Source organism: Centropristis striata, chromosome 16 (genome assembly GCF_030273125.1).
Source record: "Centropristis striata isolate RG_2023a ecotype Rhode Island chromosome 16, C.striata_1.0, whole genome shotgun sequence".
NCBI classification, from domain to species: domain Eukaryota; kingdom Metazoa; phylum Chordata; class Actinopteri; order Perciformes; family Serranidae; genus Centropristis; species Centropristis striata.
This window is the reverse complement of record NC_081532.1, coordinates 6754111-6770644: the sequence shown is the minus strand read 5'-3', so window position 1 is coordinate 6770644 and position 16534 is coordinate 6754111. Positions and strand designations below refer to the sequence as shown.

Sequence of the window (16534 nt, the reverse complement as noted above, 5' to 3'; positions counted from 1 at the left end):
TGTCTTTGTGTTTCTTTTATAATATATTATTATTGATCATCTCAGTATCATACCTGATATTATATTAAAGCTGATAGTACAGGAGACAGGATTTTTCTCTTTGGTCTGTTGTCATTTTAGATTGTTTTATGAAACTATTTTTGTAGAAACGTTTAAACATATTTAATATCAGTGGCTGTAGTGTAGCATGAATTTAACTTTCCCAGCCTACTCATAAAGAGACTGAATAAACTGACAAGAATATAAGTTTAAAACTGTTTGTGGGAGATCGTGTGTGAGTGTGTTTCAGTTTTATTTAGATTCTTTGTGGTTCTGCTTGATGACTCTTGTGTTGTGTTCACTGGACCAGTTATCCTCATCACAGTCTCTTCACCAACCCTCTGCACCTGCAGCAGGCCGTTTCACTTCAGTCACACTGAGGGAGGTTTTTGTACGGCTACAAATCACTGTGTGAACACTCCATCACGAGGGTAGCCAAGACAGTAATAATCTGCAACATCTTCATCCTGAACACCACTGATGGTTAAAGTGTACTGAGAACCAGATCTGCTGCCACTGAATCGAGACGGAGTTCCTGAGTTTAGAGTTGATGCATCATATATAAGAAGTTTGGGAGCCTGTCCAGGTTTCTGAAGGTACCAACTGAGATCATTATCAATATTTGAACTCCCTGTGGCGCTGATGGTCACAGTCCCTCCGAGACTAACAGACTTGGATTTGTCAGTCTGAGTCAGAAAGTCGTTGGCAGAAGACTCTGAAATGAGAAATGAAATGTGACCTTGAGAAGAAATGTTTGAACTCCAACAACATGTGACAGCAGTTTAAAGTATAAAAGCAGAAAGATGAAAACAGAAACTGCACCACACAAGAAATTCTCCTAAAATGTCTGATCCATTTTCAGTCTCTCACCCTGAGTCAGAAAACCCAACATGACAATCAGAGTCACTGGAAACATCATCCTGATGCAGTTTTCAGTGTGAGTGCATGAAAACAGTTCAGACTCTGTGTGACAGAAGAACTTAAAACTCTGAGGAGCAGTGAAGCATCAAATCATGCAAACATACTTTAGTGGCCAGCTGTCCTTGTGAAACAGAAAGGGAGAGATGAGGTGGAGTAAGTAGAGGCTACATCTCCCTGTGGACTGATGAAGAACATGGAGAAACTTTTGACTTTCTGTTCCTCGTCTCTCTGCTGTTTCTGTCTGAACAAAGTTTCCCAAAAGGCCTTTGTGCTCATAAATAGATGCAGGCTGCCCTCTGCTGGCTGTCCAGGTTCACAACAACTTCATACTGACATGAGATTGATTTTGTATTGGCTCCTTCACTTTAATCAGGATCAGGACATCAATCTGTTAATCAGAGATGCTTCAGCTGTGACACTGGTGGACTCAGGTGGGTCACAACAAGTTTTAACAAAACTCCTCTTGGATGCTCCTGTGGCAGATAAAATATAATAAAGTGTCCTGTAGTTCAGCCTTCCAGTGGAGAAAACATGATGCAGGTCCACACAGGCTGCCCTACATGCTGGGAAACTTCCCATGCTTCATTATGTCTTCATTTAAAGTTGTTTTTTAAAATCTCAAAAATATTTTTCAGGCTTTAAATGTGAGCCAATCCTGTCTCTCTATTCAGTGTTTTTAATGGATTATCTGCACAGTTAAAGGTTTCTTAGAAGGCTCATAACCAATTAAAGGGACTTTCATTTTTAATTCAATTAAGTGGTTAACCCCAAAGTTCTGTTTATGGGTAAATAAATGATATTATTCAGTTTTTGGTCCAAAATATCTTAAGTTTAATGTCATCAAGTGTTTCCTGAACCTCAGTGTGACCTCCATCAGCAGCTGCTGACACGTTAAAACTCCTCTGCAGCTCTGATACATTTCAGCTGAGATACGAATCACTTCACAAGTTAGTAAGTAGATCATAAAGTGTTTTTACTCTTTGTGCTAAAAGAAGAACCAAACATGTCACTCTGAGAACTTTGGTCTGGATGAAACAAACTGATCCTGGTTCAGTTTTATTTTTACGAAATTCAAAAAAGGCTTTTCATAATAAGAGACATCTTTATGAAACAGTCCTCTGAGGGTTGAACCAACTGTTAGAAAAATAGCTTGAGGAAACCTTGAAAATTGAATAATCTGACACCAACCGAAAATCCACACCTATTTTCTCTGCGCAGATCGTTGATGGGGAATGATGAGCAGGAGATGTCCAAGTTCTCAGTTTAACATAATTTTATTACAATACGTCAAGAAATGTGCAATATTTTACAGAGATCCCTGGGTTCACTCTACATGTCCCTGATACACACAGACGGGTTTCAGTTTGTGAAATCTGAACCCCGTCTCTCGCCCTCGAACCCTAGCCTGGGTATACCCAGACTGCCTTGCGCGCTCGAATTTGATTTCGAACCTCCAGGCAGTCTGGAAACGAGGCGATTATCTTAGCCCTGTTTTAGGGATCCAATCACAGAGCGGGGAGGGACGGTGAGACGATGACGCGTACTACTCGGCACTTGGAAGCTTTCCGGATCCAACATGGCTGCTGCGGACGCGAAACTCTCTTTAGCTGTAGATGGTGTTTTAAATAGTTTAGAGCGAAAGTTGAAAGGCGAAAGGTCTCTCGGCAGCTCCGCTGTCCCCCGGCTCGTAGCGAGATCACCGGTAGCGGGGCTATTAGCGCCGCACGGGCGGTTTCTGCGGCTCGTTGCGCCGAGCCGGTGAGACCGCCGGTCACCGCCGGTGATCTCGCTCCGAATCGGGGGACAGCGGAGCCCCCAGAGACCCGCAGCAGCTTGTTTATTGCCCATAAAATCAGTGGATGTGTGTGGCTGAATGACATGAGGGGGAATAAAGCGTGAAAATAAATAATCTTGCAGAAAGCGAGAACTGGAGAAGCAAAGCAGCAGCAACACTCTCTCACAGACACACACACAACAAACATCCATCTCTGTTGCTCTACTACGTCATCTGGTATAACTGATCTGATTGGCTAAGAGCTACCTACAGACGCTTTGATAGACATTCTAAGCGTCCAATAAACGGCTCCGGAGGATCGTAAACCACACCTCCTCTACGGAGAAATGCATTGAAGGTGTCCAGACCTAATCTCCAATGAGATTTGGTCTGGTGTTAGCCAGGCTACTCGAACCCATTAAAAACTAACAATGTTTACTAATCATGAAAGTAGATTTCGTCCAGGAAGTTCCGCCTTCTTGATCCGTTGATTCGTCAGTTTTAATCAATACAGGGACACGTCATGTCACCGGGCGACAATCTTCTGATGCCCGGCACATCAAGTCCTGACCTGGCCTCTTCTTCAGAACATTCAACAAAACCTCCTGCCTTGTTATGTCTTACAGATATAATTTGGAGCCACTTATTTTTCAAATTCACTACATGTCTACATGTTATTCTAAAGTCTAAAAAATATGAAACATAAAATATATTCTTTGTGATTATAGAATCTTAATCAGTTAAAGCAAATGGAATATATGTAATTAAAGTAATCACAGTTTTCTAAACCAACATTAACACACAAACATAATCATTGTATCAAAATCATATTGCCTGATTAATATATAAATGCATAGAGATAGGTAGTACACCCAAGGTTTAGTTAATTATGCATGCATAGTGACCTTCACCACACAGAGACAGACAACAGAGACAAAAGAGAGACACAAACAATAATAATAACAATAGAGAATAATCAAATCAGACCAATGAACACTTGTGCTGTCAATCAAGAGGATCAGGATTTTGAGTAAGACACTGAATCTGTCAGACAGATTGATGAAGTTTCTTTCTTTCTTTCTTTCTTTCTTTCTTTCTTTCTTTCTTTCTTTCTTTCTTTCTTTCTTGATGAAACAAACTGATCCTGGATCAGTTTGATTGGTGCATTCAAGACAGGCTTTTCACAATAAGAGACATCTCAGTGTGGAGAGTTTTCACTAAAAATGTTTTTGTAACGTTAGACAGATGATGATCCTTCCAAAATCATATTTGGTTATGAAGCGATGATGATATTTATTTGATTGTCTTTTCCATTGAAAATCTATTGAAAAATACTGAAGAACAACGTGAGAAACTAAATGTGCTTCATGATGGAAATGTGCTGAGAATCATAGAATGATTGAAGATTTTCTCCATGAAATATGTTTTAGCTAAATTGCTTGGATGAATGAGTCTATTTATTAATATAAAGTTATTAGTGCTTGTAGAGGTGACTGTCAGCTCTGTGTTCAGTGGTCTGTGTCAGAGTCTCTTCCTCTTCAGCAGCTGCAGTCGGTTCCTGCTGTAACAGCTCAGTGTCTCTGCAGTCTGACTGAGGGAGGTTTTTGTACGACGACAAATCACTGTGTGAACACACCACCACTGTGGTAACTCTGACAGTAATAAACTGCTGCATCTTCAGTCTGAACTCCACTGATGGTCAAAGTGAAGTCAGAGCTGCTTCCACTGCCACTAAACCGAGCTGCTGTTCCTGATTCACGTGTGCTCACTAATTTTATTAGAAGCTTTGGAGGCTGTCCAGATTTCTGTTGATACCAGAATATATAATTTCCATTGTAAACAGCCTGGCTGGTCTTACAGTCGATAGTGACAGTGGATCCTGGAGCAGATGTCTTTACTGCAGGCTGAGTCACAGTCACCTGACCGCTGCATCCTGCAGACACAAACAAATCCTTCATTTATCAGCAGAAATCAATGAGAGAAAAGGCAGCACATCATGTTTGAAATGTTGCTGAGTGAATGAACCTGTAAAACAGCAGCAGGCCAGCGTCCAGATGAGGATGGTGATGAGAGTCATGGTGGTTGTGGTTTCTGCTGTGTTGACTGACAGATCTGAGTCCTGCAGTGTTGAACTCACAGGACTATAAACCTTCTCAGTTCACTGGAGGATCAGCTGACCATGCAAAGCCTCCTCTCTATGGAAATGATTTCTCTGCTCTCAACAGACTGAAGCCAACGTGGGACACTAAATCAGGAGGAATACTGCTTGGATTTACACCATCTATCATCTTAATGGAACACAAGAAAATATTGATATTTGAAGTGCAGTTGAGGATTTAGGAATCAGTTTGTGTCCACTGTGGTTGGTATGATGTCAATATTTGTTTTTCTATATTTACATATAGGGGATGAGAAACTGCTTTTTTACTTTTTTAATGTTTTTTCTCATTTAAATTTAAATTTAAACATTTGTTTGAACATATATTGTTTGCAGTCTTACAACTGATATAAAATAAATTAGAATATATTAATATTTACGGGTTTGTTTTTATGTCTCAACTGTAAAAGTTACAATAATGATGAAAATGTATCTTTTATTTTAAAACAAACTTTCAGACCACATGAATTAAATAATTTTGTACATTAAATCAGTTTAATTCTTGCAGTTTAATCATAAAAACAGAGTGTTTTCAGAGGATAGATGTTTGTTCACAGTGCAGGAGGTTTTTGTACGGCCGCTTAATGAGTTTGTATCACTGTGGTGGACTTTTGGTGGAGGAACCAAACTCATCTTTCACTGTAAGTACCAGAGATTTCTAATTTCTCCAACATTTAGGATTATGCTAAATGTTACAACATAATGTGATAAAACCTGAAATTATTTTGTATAATTTATTTGTTTTGGATATTTTTTTGTTATGTATTAGGCTTGACTGATGTCGCAGTTTGTCATTATCATTGTGAAGAAAGATTTAACTTGTCATAATCTACATAATTTCATTGCTTATTATAGAGAAAATAACTTTAATTTTGATCATATTTATTTTCAATTAAATTAGTGTTCTACAAAATATGGTATATATTTTATCTGAGAAACATTTTATTGCTTTAAACAAACAATGTATTTTAATCAGCTTTTTTAACTTTTACATTCAAACAGTTGTTAAATTAAATCTAAAATGCCTTTAAAACAAACGAGTGAGTTTATATGTAGATCCAGTATCGCTGCAGTTTGCCTTCACAGTTCGTTAGTTTAAAGTGGTGAAAAGGAAGTGAAACTCACAGATGACAAAGTCTTTCACTGGATACAGATGTTACATTTTGTCAATAAAAAGTTATTTACTGCCACATTTTGAAGCAGATATTAAAAATGTATTCAAAGGTTAGTTATTTCATATTTTAGCTACATTCAAAAATTAGTCAGGTTGCAGATATTAAAAATTAAGTCATAGATTACTTCTTAAATATTTCAGTTATATTTATGAACAAGTCAGGTTGCAATATGTTGTCTAATTATTAGTGATTGATGATGAGTGCCACAGAAGAAGATTGATGACTTTAAATGACATCAAGTTTGATGATGTAGTTTTCTGTGTTAAAGCCTCATTTCCTCCCATGTCTGGGCTCCTCTCCTCTGTCTGATCTCAGTATCATGCACACAGTTCATCCACAGTAGTGTTGACCTCTGTCATGTCTCATAAGTGTCTCATGTTGAGCTGTCTGTCCTCCAGTCAAGTTCATCTGCTCCTTGTGTGTCTCTGCTCTCCCCTCCAGCTGGCCCCATGCTCAGGCCCTCAGTCTCTCTGCTTCCCCCCTCCTCTGAGCGGCTCTCTGGGGCCTCGGCCACGCTGGTCTGCCTGCTGAGCGGCTACTCTCCTCAGGGAGCCGTGGTGAGCTGGGAGGTGGACGCTACAGAGGTGACAGAGGGGGTCCTGAGCAGCTCCGAGGAGGAGAAGAGCGGACGCTACAGCAGCAGCAGCACCCTGAGCCTGAGCCAGGAGCGCTGGATGGAAGGAGAGCTGTTCTCCTGCAGGGTCCTCCATCATGGCCACAGCCAGACCCGCTCCCTCCGCAGGAGCCAGTGTGAGGGCTAGAGGGGCTGGCTGAAGCCCAGGACAGCAGCTCTGTGTGTGGGGAGCAGGAGGAACACACCTGCTGCTCTCATCAATAGGAGTTTGAATGTTTGTAGAGGAAACTAAAGCTTTGTGTGGCAGAGAACAACAGCTGTAAAGTGTTGGACAACAACAACTTAGAGAGTAATGTGAGGAGCTCAGCAGCTAGATGTGACTGTGCTTCATGACTGTCATGTTGATGACTCGTGTTTTTGCTAATAAAGCTTTCACTGAATAATAACATGATGAAGTGTTTGGTCTTTTATGAAGAGTGGTGAGAAATTAAATGGTTATATGAGTTCAACTGATGCTCCTCTCTCTGTATATTTGATTGAATTAACATGAAATTAAACATTAATGTAAAAAGGAAAGAATATTTAATAATTTGCATACATTTTAATTGAGTGAATGTGTGATCAGGCAGCATTTCTCTGTTTTTGCTAGACAGAACAGAACATGATGGGTTAGATCAGGGTTCACTAACTTTTCCATACCAGGGACCTCCACACAGCATTGGTCCCCTGTTGAAATCCTTTGATGACGGCAAATATCAAGAGACAAACCTACAGCTTCTTAATATTTTCCATATTTAAAAAAAATCATAATTAATAATCATTTTTCTGTTATAAACATGACTTGTTTTTTCTGTCTTAAAATTCAGCAATAACAGTAATATTAATAGTCAGGCCAACTCATTCATTACATTCAGTGGCTTCTGTTATGAAGGAAATATATTAAAATACATGAATCAAAAAACATACAGTACTGTGCAAAAGTTTTAGGGAGGTTTGAAAAAACGCTGTGGAATAAGAATGCTTTCAAATATAGAAATGTTACTAGTTAGTTTATTGTCAATTAACAAAATGTAAAGTGATTGAACAGAAGAAAAATCTAAATCAAATCAATGTTTGGTGTGACCAGCCTTTGCCTTCAAACCAGCATTCATTCTCTGCATTTTTTCGCATGAGTTCAACTGATGCTCCTCACTCTGTATATTTGATTGAATTGACATACATTTAATGTTAATCTAAAAAGGAAAGAATGTATAATACTTTGCATTTTTTATCGTACTAAATAAACATAAATTGAATGAATGTGTGATCAGGCAGCATTTCTCTGTTTCTGCTAGACAGAACAGAACATGATGGGTTAGATCAGGGTTCACTAACTTCTCCATACCAGGGACCTCCACACAGCATTGGTCCCCTGTTGCAATTCTTTGATGACGGCAAATATCAAAAGTCAAACATACAGCTTCTTAATATATTTTTGCTCATTTTTTAATATAATTAATAATCATTCTTCTGTTATAAACATTCCTCGTCATTCCTGTGTTAACATTCAGTAATAACAGTAATATTAATAGTCAGACCTATTTATTCATTACATGTGATGTGATGTCGGCTGGTGTGAAAAATGCTGTGAAATAAGACTGCTTTCAAAAATAGAAACATAAATAGTTTATTTCTCATCAATTAATAAAATGCAATGTCAGTGATCAGACGAAAAATCTAATTTAAATCAATATTTAGTTTGACCACCCTTTGCCTTCACACCAGCATCAATTCTCGACATTGTTTCACACCTGCCTCAGACTTTTGCACAGAAGTTTGAAGTTTTTTATTTTGCACAATAAAAAGACAAAAAAGATAAAGATAAAGACATAACAACAAAATAAAGGTGCAAGGTAGCGGCAAGAAACCCCAAAGGGCTTATACAGGGCCTCTACCTGTATTAAAATTCACAAGTTAAATTAAAAACAAGTATCTATAAAATAGAAACTTTTGCACAGTACTGTATATCCCCTTGACAGACAGTGGGTAAGGGCTTTATTGCATGGTGACATTCGATTCTGAAGCATTTTTAAATAAATATATTATCATGAATATGTAGTTAGTGCTTGTAGAGGTGACTGTCAGCTCTGTGTTCAGTGGTCTGTGTCAGAGTCTCTTCCTCTTCAGCAGCTGCAGTCGGTTCCTGCTGTAACAGCTCAGTGTCTCTGCAGTCTGACTGAGGGAGGTTTTTGTACGACGACAAATCACTGTGTGGACGACCAAACACCGTTTATTTCATCGTATCTCTGACAGTAATAAACTGCTGCATCTTCAGTCTGAAAGCCACTGATGGTCAAAGCAGAGTTTGCTCCGTTTCCTCTGCCAGAGAATCGGGAAGAAAACTCACTTTCAGGATTTTTACTGTTTTTCATAACTAACTTGGGAGCTTCTCCAGATTTCTGCTGATACCAATGTACTCTGTTGGATCCATCAGACCATGACTTAACTTCTGGATTTGTTTCACAGGTCAAAGTGACCGATGATCCCAGAGGATTTGTTACTACGAGAGGTTGAGTCACAGTCAGTTGACTGTTAGATCCTGCGGGGAAAGAGGGAAAAGATGACATTAATTCACTTCAGAGTCATGCGTGATATGAAATAATTATTTCATGTGTGTTGTTTTAGAAATCTAATTACAATATGTCCTTATCTTATATTTAAAATAATCCTGACCTGTAAAACAGCAGCAGGCCAGCGTCCAGATGAGGATGGTGATGAGAGTCATGGTGGTTGTGGTTTCTGCTGTGTTGACTGACAGATCTGAGTCCTGCAGTGTTGAACTCACAGGACTATAAACCTTCTCAGTTTACTGGAGGATCAGCTGACCATGCAAAGCCTCCTCTCTATGGAAATGATTTCTCTGCTCTCTGCTCTCTTTATCTTAAAGCTCTGGAATTTGTTGAGGCCTGTTCCTAATAACATAAATATATATCAGACTATACTATAGACTTTGCCTCCATAAACTGTCTGTTTAGTATTTTATTTTGCCTTCATGTTCCATGTCTTGTGTTTCCTGTTTTATTTGGATCACTCCCCCCTGTCTCTGTTCAGGTTCCTTGACACCCCAAACCCTGAAATCACAGCTGTTTTTGTGAGACAAGAAAAGCAACAGTTCATCATATCTTGAGTATCATTTTGGCCTTTAAAGCTCATCTGAAAACTTTTCTAATATCATCTGACACAGTTTGATTCACTTTGACTTCCCTGCTAGTTTTCAAGAGTACAGGTAGAAACACAACATGCAGCTGAATCACAACAGGTGACAAATGTAACATGCTGTCTGTTAAGGTCGACTCTCTGAGTCTTGGTTTTAGTTTGATATGATACACAACTCTGATTCCAAAGAAGCTGGGATGCTGTGTAAAATGTTAATTAACACAGAATATATCAAATTCAGAATTCAGAGTTTACTTTTACCAGCATGAAAGGTTATCAGCTTTAATCTCTTAAAGCTGCAGGTTTAGGAACAGGAGAAGGGTTAGGATCAAAAAATTAAATCTGAGCCAAAGTTTATAGCAGTTTATACATTTATGAGACTTGATTTCAAAGGTAACATCTAGTTTCCTTAATTGAATATATTTCACAAAGGATAAAGAATTTATCACATTCTGTCAGATTTATGTTTTACTAAGCATCCCAACTTTTTTTGAATCAGGACTTGTAATATAGCACACCTCAGAAATACATCTACAATGCATAATGCACTACCTGTTTGCTCATAATGTGGAACACAGTAGCTTATGTCACATAGTGTTCTTTAGATTCAGTGTTTAAAGAGAAGAGAAATGTCTTCTGCATTCATTTCGGGCTCTGCATTAATTTATTTTTAGTTAGTAAAGAAGACTGTGTGATAAGTGAACATCTGGAGCTGTAAAGAGGAACAGAATCTGACTCTCAGGGACATGAATATCTGAGTTTCACTCCACATTTGACTGGGCTGAACTTCATCAGGTTTCTGTAAGGTTGTGTTTCAGGGGACTGTGAAGGTGAGCAGTGGTGCATGTCAGAGTCTCCTGCAGCCATCCTGCAAGAAGATAAAACATTACTACTTATTTATTATATAAAGGACAGTTCCAACGTAAAAACCAAACTAACTAAAAGCTGGCACTTGATGTTCAGTCAAATCAATCAGAATCTCACCCTGAATGTGGACTGCCACTATCAGCAGGAAAACCAGCAGCATCTTCATTATGGATGTATATGTGTGTTTGAGAGAAAATAATTCAATCATGTATTAGTTGACAGAAGACTTGGGGCCTTAAAAGCCCCTGATGTGCAGGGAAGCACAACAGATATTCAAAGTAGAACTTCTGTGGGTGACACACACACATGCCAGTGAGAGCTGTCTGTGTGTTTCTGCTTCGTAAAGATGAATACTGCCCTCTGGTGTCAAACAGGAGGAAGTACATTCATTTGAATCATTCACATCATGGAAGAATGATGAGACAGTGGGCCCCTGGACACAGACATGTAATAGGGCCCCCATCCCTCCATTAGAGGAGCAAGATCCTCAGAGTCTTTGTAGTTTTCTCTCTTTGTGGTTGTAGAACTCTGCAGGGCTTTTTGTCTCTTTAAAGTAGCTTTGAGTATCTTTATGGTCTTTTGTGTCTCTTTGTGGTCACTTTATTTCTCTTTAACCCTCTGGAGTCCATCTATGTATTGACAATACACATGTTTTATTTACAATAGTAACTTTATTTATATATATGATATGTAGACAAGCTGAGAAAGCCAGTTGAAAGTGTAATCATAGGAGCTTTCACACTGTGCCATTTATGTTTTTAGACCATTTTCAAAATGTGAATTTTCTTTTTACAATGAATACTATTACTATTTTTAATTTACATGCAAAAAGACTGTTTTGTAGTTTTACTATTTATTATTTTTTCTGTGCTTTTTGTGTGTATAAATAATTTAAAAAAAAGGTACATTTCCATAGACACCTGTGTCTTTTGTTTGTATTTTGGGTTCCTGGCAGCTTTGTAATTTGTTAATTAAAATAAAATGAAAAATCTGACTGATAGCCAAGTTTGTGTGGAGAAAAAGGAGCCATGCATGTGATGTAAGGACAGACTAGAAGATGCTAAACAGGGACAGAAATTAATGCATAGGAAGTTGACAAATTTGAACCAAAATCTCCTGGACTTCAGAGGTTTAAAGTGGTTTTGTGAATGTTTGAAGTTGTTTTGTGTCACCTTGTGGTCATTATTAGAACTGTGCATTAATATCTTTATTGACCAAGATAACCCAACACCAAACATGACTTCATAGTTTTGAGTCTCTTTATGGTCTTTGGGCTTCTGTAAGGTTGCATTGTGTCTCTTTGTGGTTTCTTTATGTCACTTTGTCTCTTTCTGGTTGTTTTATGTTTCTTTGAAGTAGTTTTGTAGCACCCTGTGGTCATTATTTGTGCTGGGTATAAATATCTTCATTGACCAAGAGAACCCAGCATCAAGAAGGACTTTGTAGTTTTTTTTTATAGTTAGTTTTTGTCTCTTTGTGGTTGTTTTGTGTCACCTTTTTGTCATTATTACGGCAGGGTATAGCAAATTACCAATCTTCAGCTTACCACATAATTTTAATTTTTGGAAAAAATTAACTGGTACGATGATTTCAATTGATTTCACTCTTTTTAAATGATTTGATTGTTATAAAAATAGTATTTCAAGATGGAGCAGTGTGAGTGTCAGCTAGTTACAGCAGCTCTTACATTCTCTTCTCTTCTTTACATCATGTAGCACTGATCATATCACCATGTCACTTCACATGTTCCTTTAAGTATATATACACATATGTATTTGTAATATCTCTGCAATACAGAATTACTCTAGAAAAATAGGCAATATTAACAATAACTCTCAACAGCAGCCATCGATGTATTTTGTGTTTATAATGTGTATGTATTGTATGTTTGTCAATGTATATATATAATGTCTTATTTCCTTTATTTTTATATCTTTATATCTTTGGAACCTACACCTTTAGCTGCTGTGAGGACTGAATTTATTCATCCAAGGTAGGACAAATAAATCTGATCTTCTCTATCTGTGTTGAAAAAATGCTTTTTATAAACTTTAGACATACATCTATCTTTTGATCATCTTTGGTTATTAAGTGATGATATTTCTTTGACTACATTTTCTGCTTCGAATGACAATGAAAAATACTGAAGAACAACATGAAAAACAAAATGTGCTACTTGAAATAATCTGTGAATCATGGAATTATTTAAGGTTTTACTACATCAAACGCTTTGGCTAAAATGCCATTAAAAGTCATCAATATATCTCTATTATTAATAAAGTTATTAGTGCTTGTAGAGGTGACTGTCAGCTCTGTGTTCAGTGGTCTGTGTCAGAGTCTCTTCCTCTTCAGCAGCTGCAGTCGGTTCCTGCTGTAACAGCTCAGTGTCTCTGCAGTCTGACTGAGGGAGGTTTTTGTACGACGACAAATCACTGTGTGAACACACCATTGCCACTTGTGTCATAGGGAATATAACAGTAATAAACTGCTGCATCTTCAGTCTGAACTCCACTGATGGTCAAAGTGAAATCAGAGCTGCTTCCACTGCCACTAAACCGAGCTGCTGTTCCTGATTCACGTGTGCTCACATATTTTATTAGAAGCTTTGGAGTCTGTCCAGATTTCTGTTGATACCAGTGCATACCCTGTCTGCCATCAGACCATCTGTAAACATTCTGGCTGGTCTTACAGCTGATAGTGACAGTGGATCCTGGAGCAGATGTCTTTACTGCAGGCTGAGTCACAGTCACCTGACCGCTGCATCCTGCAGACACAAACAAATCCTTCATTTATCAGCAGAAATCAATGAGAGAAAAGGCAGCACATCATGTTTGAAATGTTGCTGAGTGAATGAACCTGTAAAACAGCAGCAGGCCAGCGTCCAGATGAGGATGGTGATGAGAGTCATGGTGGTTGTGGTTTCTGCTGTGTTGACTGACAGATCTGAGTCCTGCAGTGTTGAACTCACAGGACTATAAACCTTCTCAGTTCACTGGAGGATCAGCTGACCATGCAAAGCCTCCTCTCTATGGAAATGATTTCTCTGCTCTCAACAGACTGAAGCCAACGTGGGACACTAAATCAGGAGGAATACTGCTTGGATTTACACCATCTATCATCTTAATGGAACACAAGAAAATATTGATATTAGAAGTGCAGTTGAGGATTTAGGAATCAGTTTGTGTCCACTGTGGTTGGTATGATGTCAAGATTTATTCTTCTATATTTACCTAGAGGTGATGAGAAACTGCTTTTTTACTTTTTAATGTTTTTTTTTCATTTAAATTTAAATGTAAACATTTGTTTTAAATACATTTTTGTTTGCAGTCTTAAAACTAATATAAAATAAATTAGAATATATAAATACTTACGGGTTTGTTTTTATGTCTCAAATATAAAAGTTACAATAATGATGAAAAATGATCTTTAATTTTCTCAGTAATTTCAAGCCACACGAATTTAAACGTTTTGTACGTTAAATCACTTTAATTTTTGCAGTTTTATCATAAAAACAGAGTGTTTTCAGAGGATAGATGTTTGTTCACAGTGCAGGAGGTTTTTGTACGGCCGCTTTATGAGTTTGTATCACTGTGGAGGACTTTTGGTGGAGGAACCAAACTCATCTTTCACTGTAAGTACCAGAGATTTCTAATTTCTACAACATTTAAGATTATTTTAAATGTTACAACATAATGTGATAAAACCTGAAATTATTTTCTATAATTTATTTGTTTTGGATATTTTTTTGTTATCTATTAGGCTTGACTGATGTCGCAGTTTGTCATTATCATTGTGAAGAAAGATTTAACTTGTCATAATCTACATAATTTCATTGCTTATTATAGAGAAAATAACTTTAATTTTGATCATATTTATTTTCAATTATATTAGTGTTCTACAAAATATGGTATATATTTTCTCTGAGAAACATTTCATTGCTTTAAACAAACAATGGATTTTAATCAGCTTTTTTAACTTTTACATTCAAACAGTTGTTAAATTAAATCTAAAATGCCTTTAAAACAAACGAATGAGTTTATATGTAGATCCAGTATCGCTGCAGTTTGCCTTCACAGTTCGTTAGTTTAAAGTGGTGAAAAGGAAGTGAAACTCACAGATGACAAAGTCTTTCACTGGATACAGATGTTACATTTTTTCAATAAAAAGTTATTTACTGCCACATTTTGTAGCAGATATTAAAAATGTATTCAAAGGTTAGTTATTTCATATTTTAGCTACATTCAAAAATTAGTCAGGGTGCAATATGTTGTCTAATTATTAGTGATTGATGATGAGTGCCACAGAAGAAGATTGATGACTTTAAATGACATCAAGTTTGATGATGTAGTTTTCTGTGTTAAAGCCTCATTTCCTCCCATGTCTGGGCTCCTCTCCTCTGTCTCCTCTGTCATGCACACAGTTCATCCACAGTAGTGTTGACCTCTGTCATGTCTCATAAGTGTCTCATGTTGAGCTGTCTGTCCTCCAGTCAAGTTCATCTGCTCCTTGTGTGTCTCTGCTCTCCCCTCCAGCTGGCCCCATGCTCAGGCCCTCAGTCTCTCTGCTTCCCCCCTCCTCTGAGCGGCTCTCTGGGGCCTCGGCCACGCTGGTCTGCCTGCTGAGCGGCTACTCTCCTCAGGGAGCCGTGGTGAGCTGGGAGGTGGACGCTACAGAGGTGACAGAGGGGGTCCTGAGCAGCTCCGAGGAGGAGAAGAGCGGACGCTACAGCAGCAGCAGCACCCTGAGCCTGAGCCAGGAGCGCTGGATGGAAGGAGAGCTGTTCTCCTGCAGGGTCCTCCATCATGGCCACAGCCAGACCCGCTCCCTCCGCAGGAGCCAGTGTGAGGGCTAGAGGGGCTGGCTGAAGCCCAGGACAGCAGCTCTGTGTGTGGGGAGCAGGAGGAACACACCTGCTGCTCTCATCAATAGGAGTTTGAATGTTTGTAGAGGAAACTAAAGCTTTGTGTGGCAGAGAACAACAGCTGTAAAGTGTTGGACAACAACAACTTAGAGAGTAATGTGAGGAGCTCAGCAGCTAGATGTGACTGTGCTTCATGACTGTCATGTTGATGACTCGTGTTTTTGCTAATAAAGCTTTCATTGAATAATAACATGATGAAGTGTTTGGTCTTTTATGAAGAGTGGTGAGAAATTAAATGTTGTGGTGGAAGATTAAAACCTGATAATTAATCATTGAGATGGACAAGCCTCTCCTTTTAAAGTTGTTAATTGAAGATATATTATATAATAGTATAATTTGATCTCATGAAAAGATGAAAAAACATGAACAGTATCGTGAAAGAGATTCTTCACGTGTCAGAAATCATGACTCAAATATGTGATCAAGCAACATTTGTCTGTTTAGCTGAGAGGAAATAGAGACACAACATGATATGTATGTGATTTTATTAGATGTTAGTTTTTTTTTTAAATTAAGTTATTTAAGTTTGTGCTTGTTGAGGTGACTGTCATTATTACGTAGCTATAAACACCAAAATTACCCCCAAATTTTGCCATTTTAGAGCAACACACAGACACTCTCACAGACTGAAGCTACAGTCCATTTTTATTTATATTTAAATGTGGAAAGGTATTGCTCATATTTATGAAACTATGGAGAATTATCAACAACATTTTGCTGCAGGAATCATTAATGTTTTTGATATAATTTGGTGCCATTTTATCAAATGCATGTTGAGAAAATTTAGTGAATGTGTAAAAACATTTTTACCTCAACAGAAGGGTCAGGGGATCACATAAATGACTGGAATATGTCTTCTGTCCACCATGAATACCTGAGCATGTTTGTCAGACATTTTGCTAAAAATGTG

The 16534-nt window shown here is 38.0% G+C and overlaps 4 gene segments (V, D, J or C); 2 read left to right on the top strand and 2 right to left on the bottom strand.

Moving 5' to 3' along the window:
• Positions 1 to 268: 268 nt before the first annotated feature.
• Positions 269 to 966, bottom strand: LOC131988492 (Ig kappa chain V region 3381-like). The segment is given in 2 exon segments: positions 269 to 754; positions 910 to 966. Coding segments are annotated over 2 exon segments (360 nt in total).
• Positions 967 to 4353: 3387 nt separating this feature from the next.
• Positions 4354 to 4811, bottom strand: LOC131988493 (Ig kappa chain V region 3381-like). The segment is given in 2 exon segments: positions 4354 to 4667; positions 4760 to 4811. Coding segments are annotated over 2 exon segments (366 nt in total).
• A 790-nt stretch (positions 4812 to 5601) lies between these two features.
• Positions 5602 to 7087, top strand: LOC131988494 (Ig lambda-2 chain C region-like). The segment is given in 2 exon segments: positions 5602 to 6158; positions 6229 to 7087. A coding segment is annotated over 1 exon segment (312 nt).
• Positions 7088 to 13798: 6711 nt separating this feature from the next.
• Positions 13799 to 15803, top strand: LOC131988599 (Ig lambda-2 chain C region-like). The segment is given in 2 exon segments: positions 13799 to 14334; positions 15236 to 15803. A coding segment is annotated over 1 exon segment (312 nt).
• Positions 15804 to 16534: the final 731 nt, after the last annotated feature.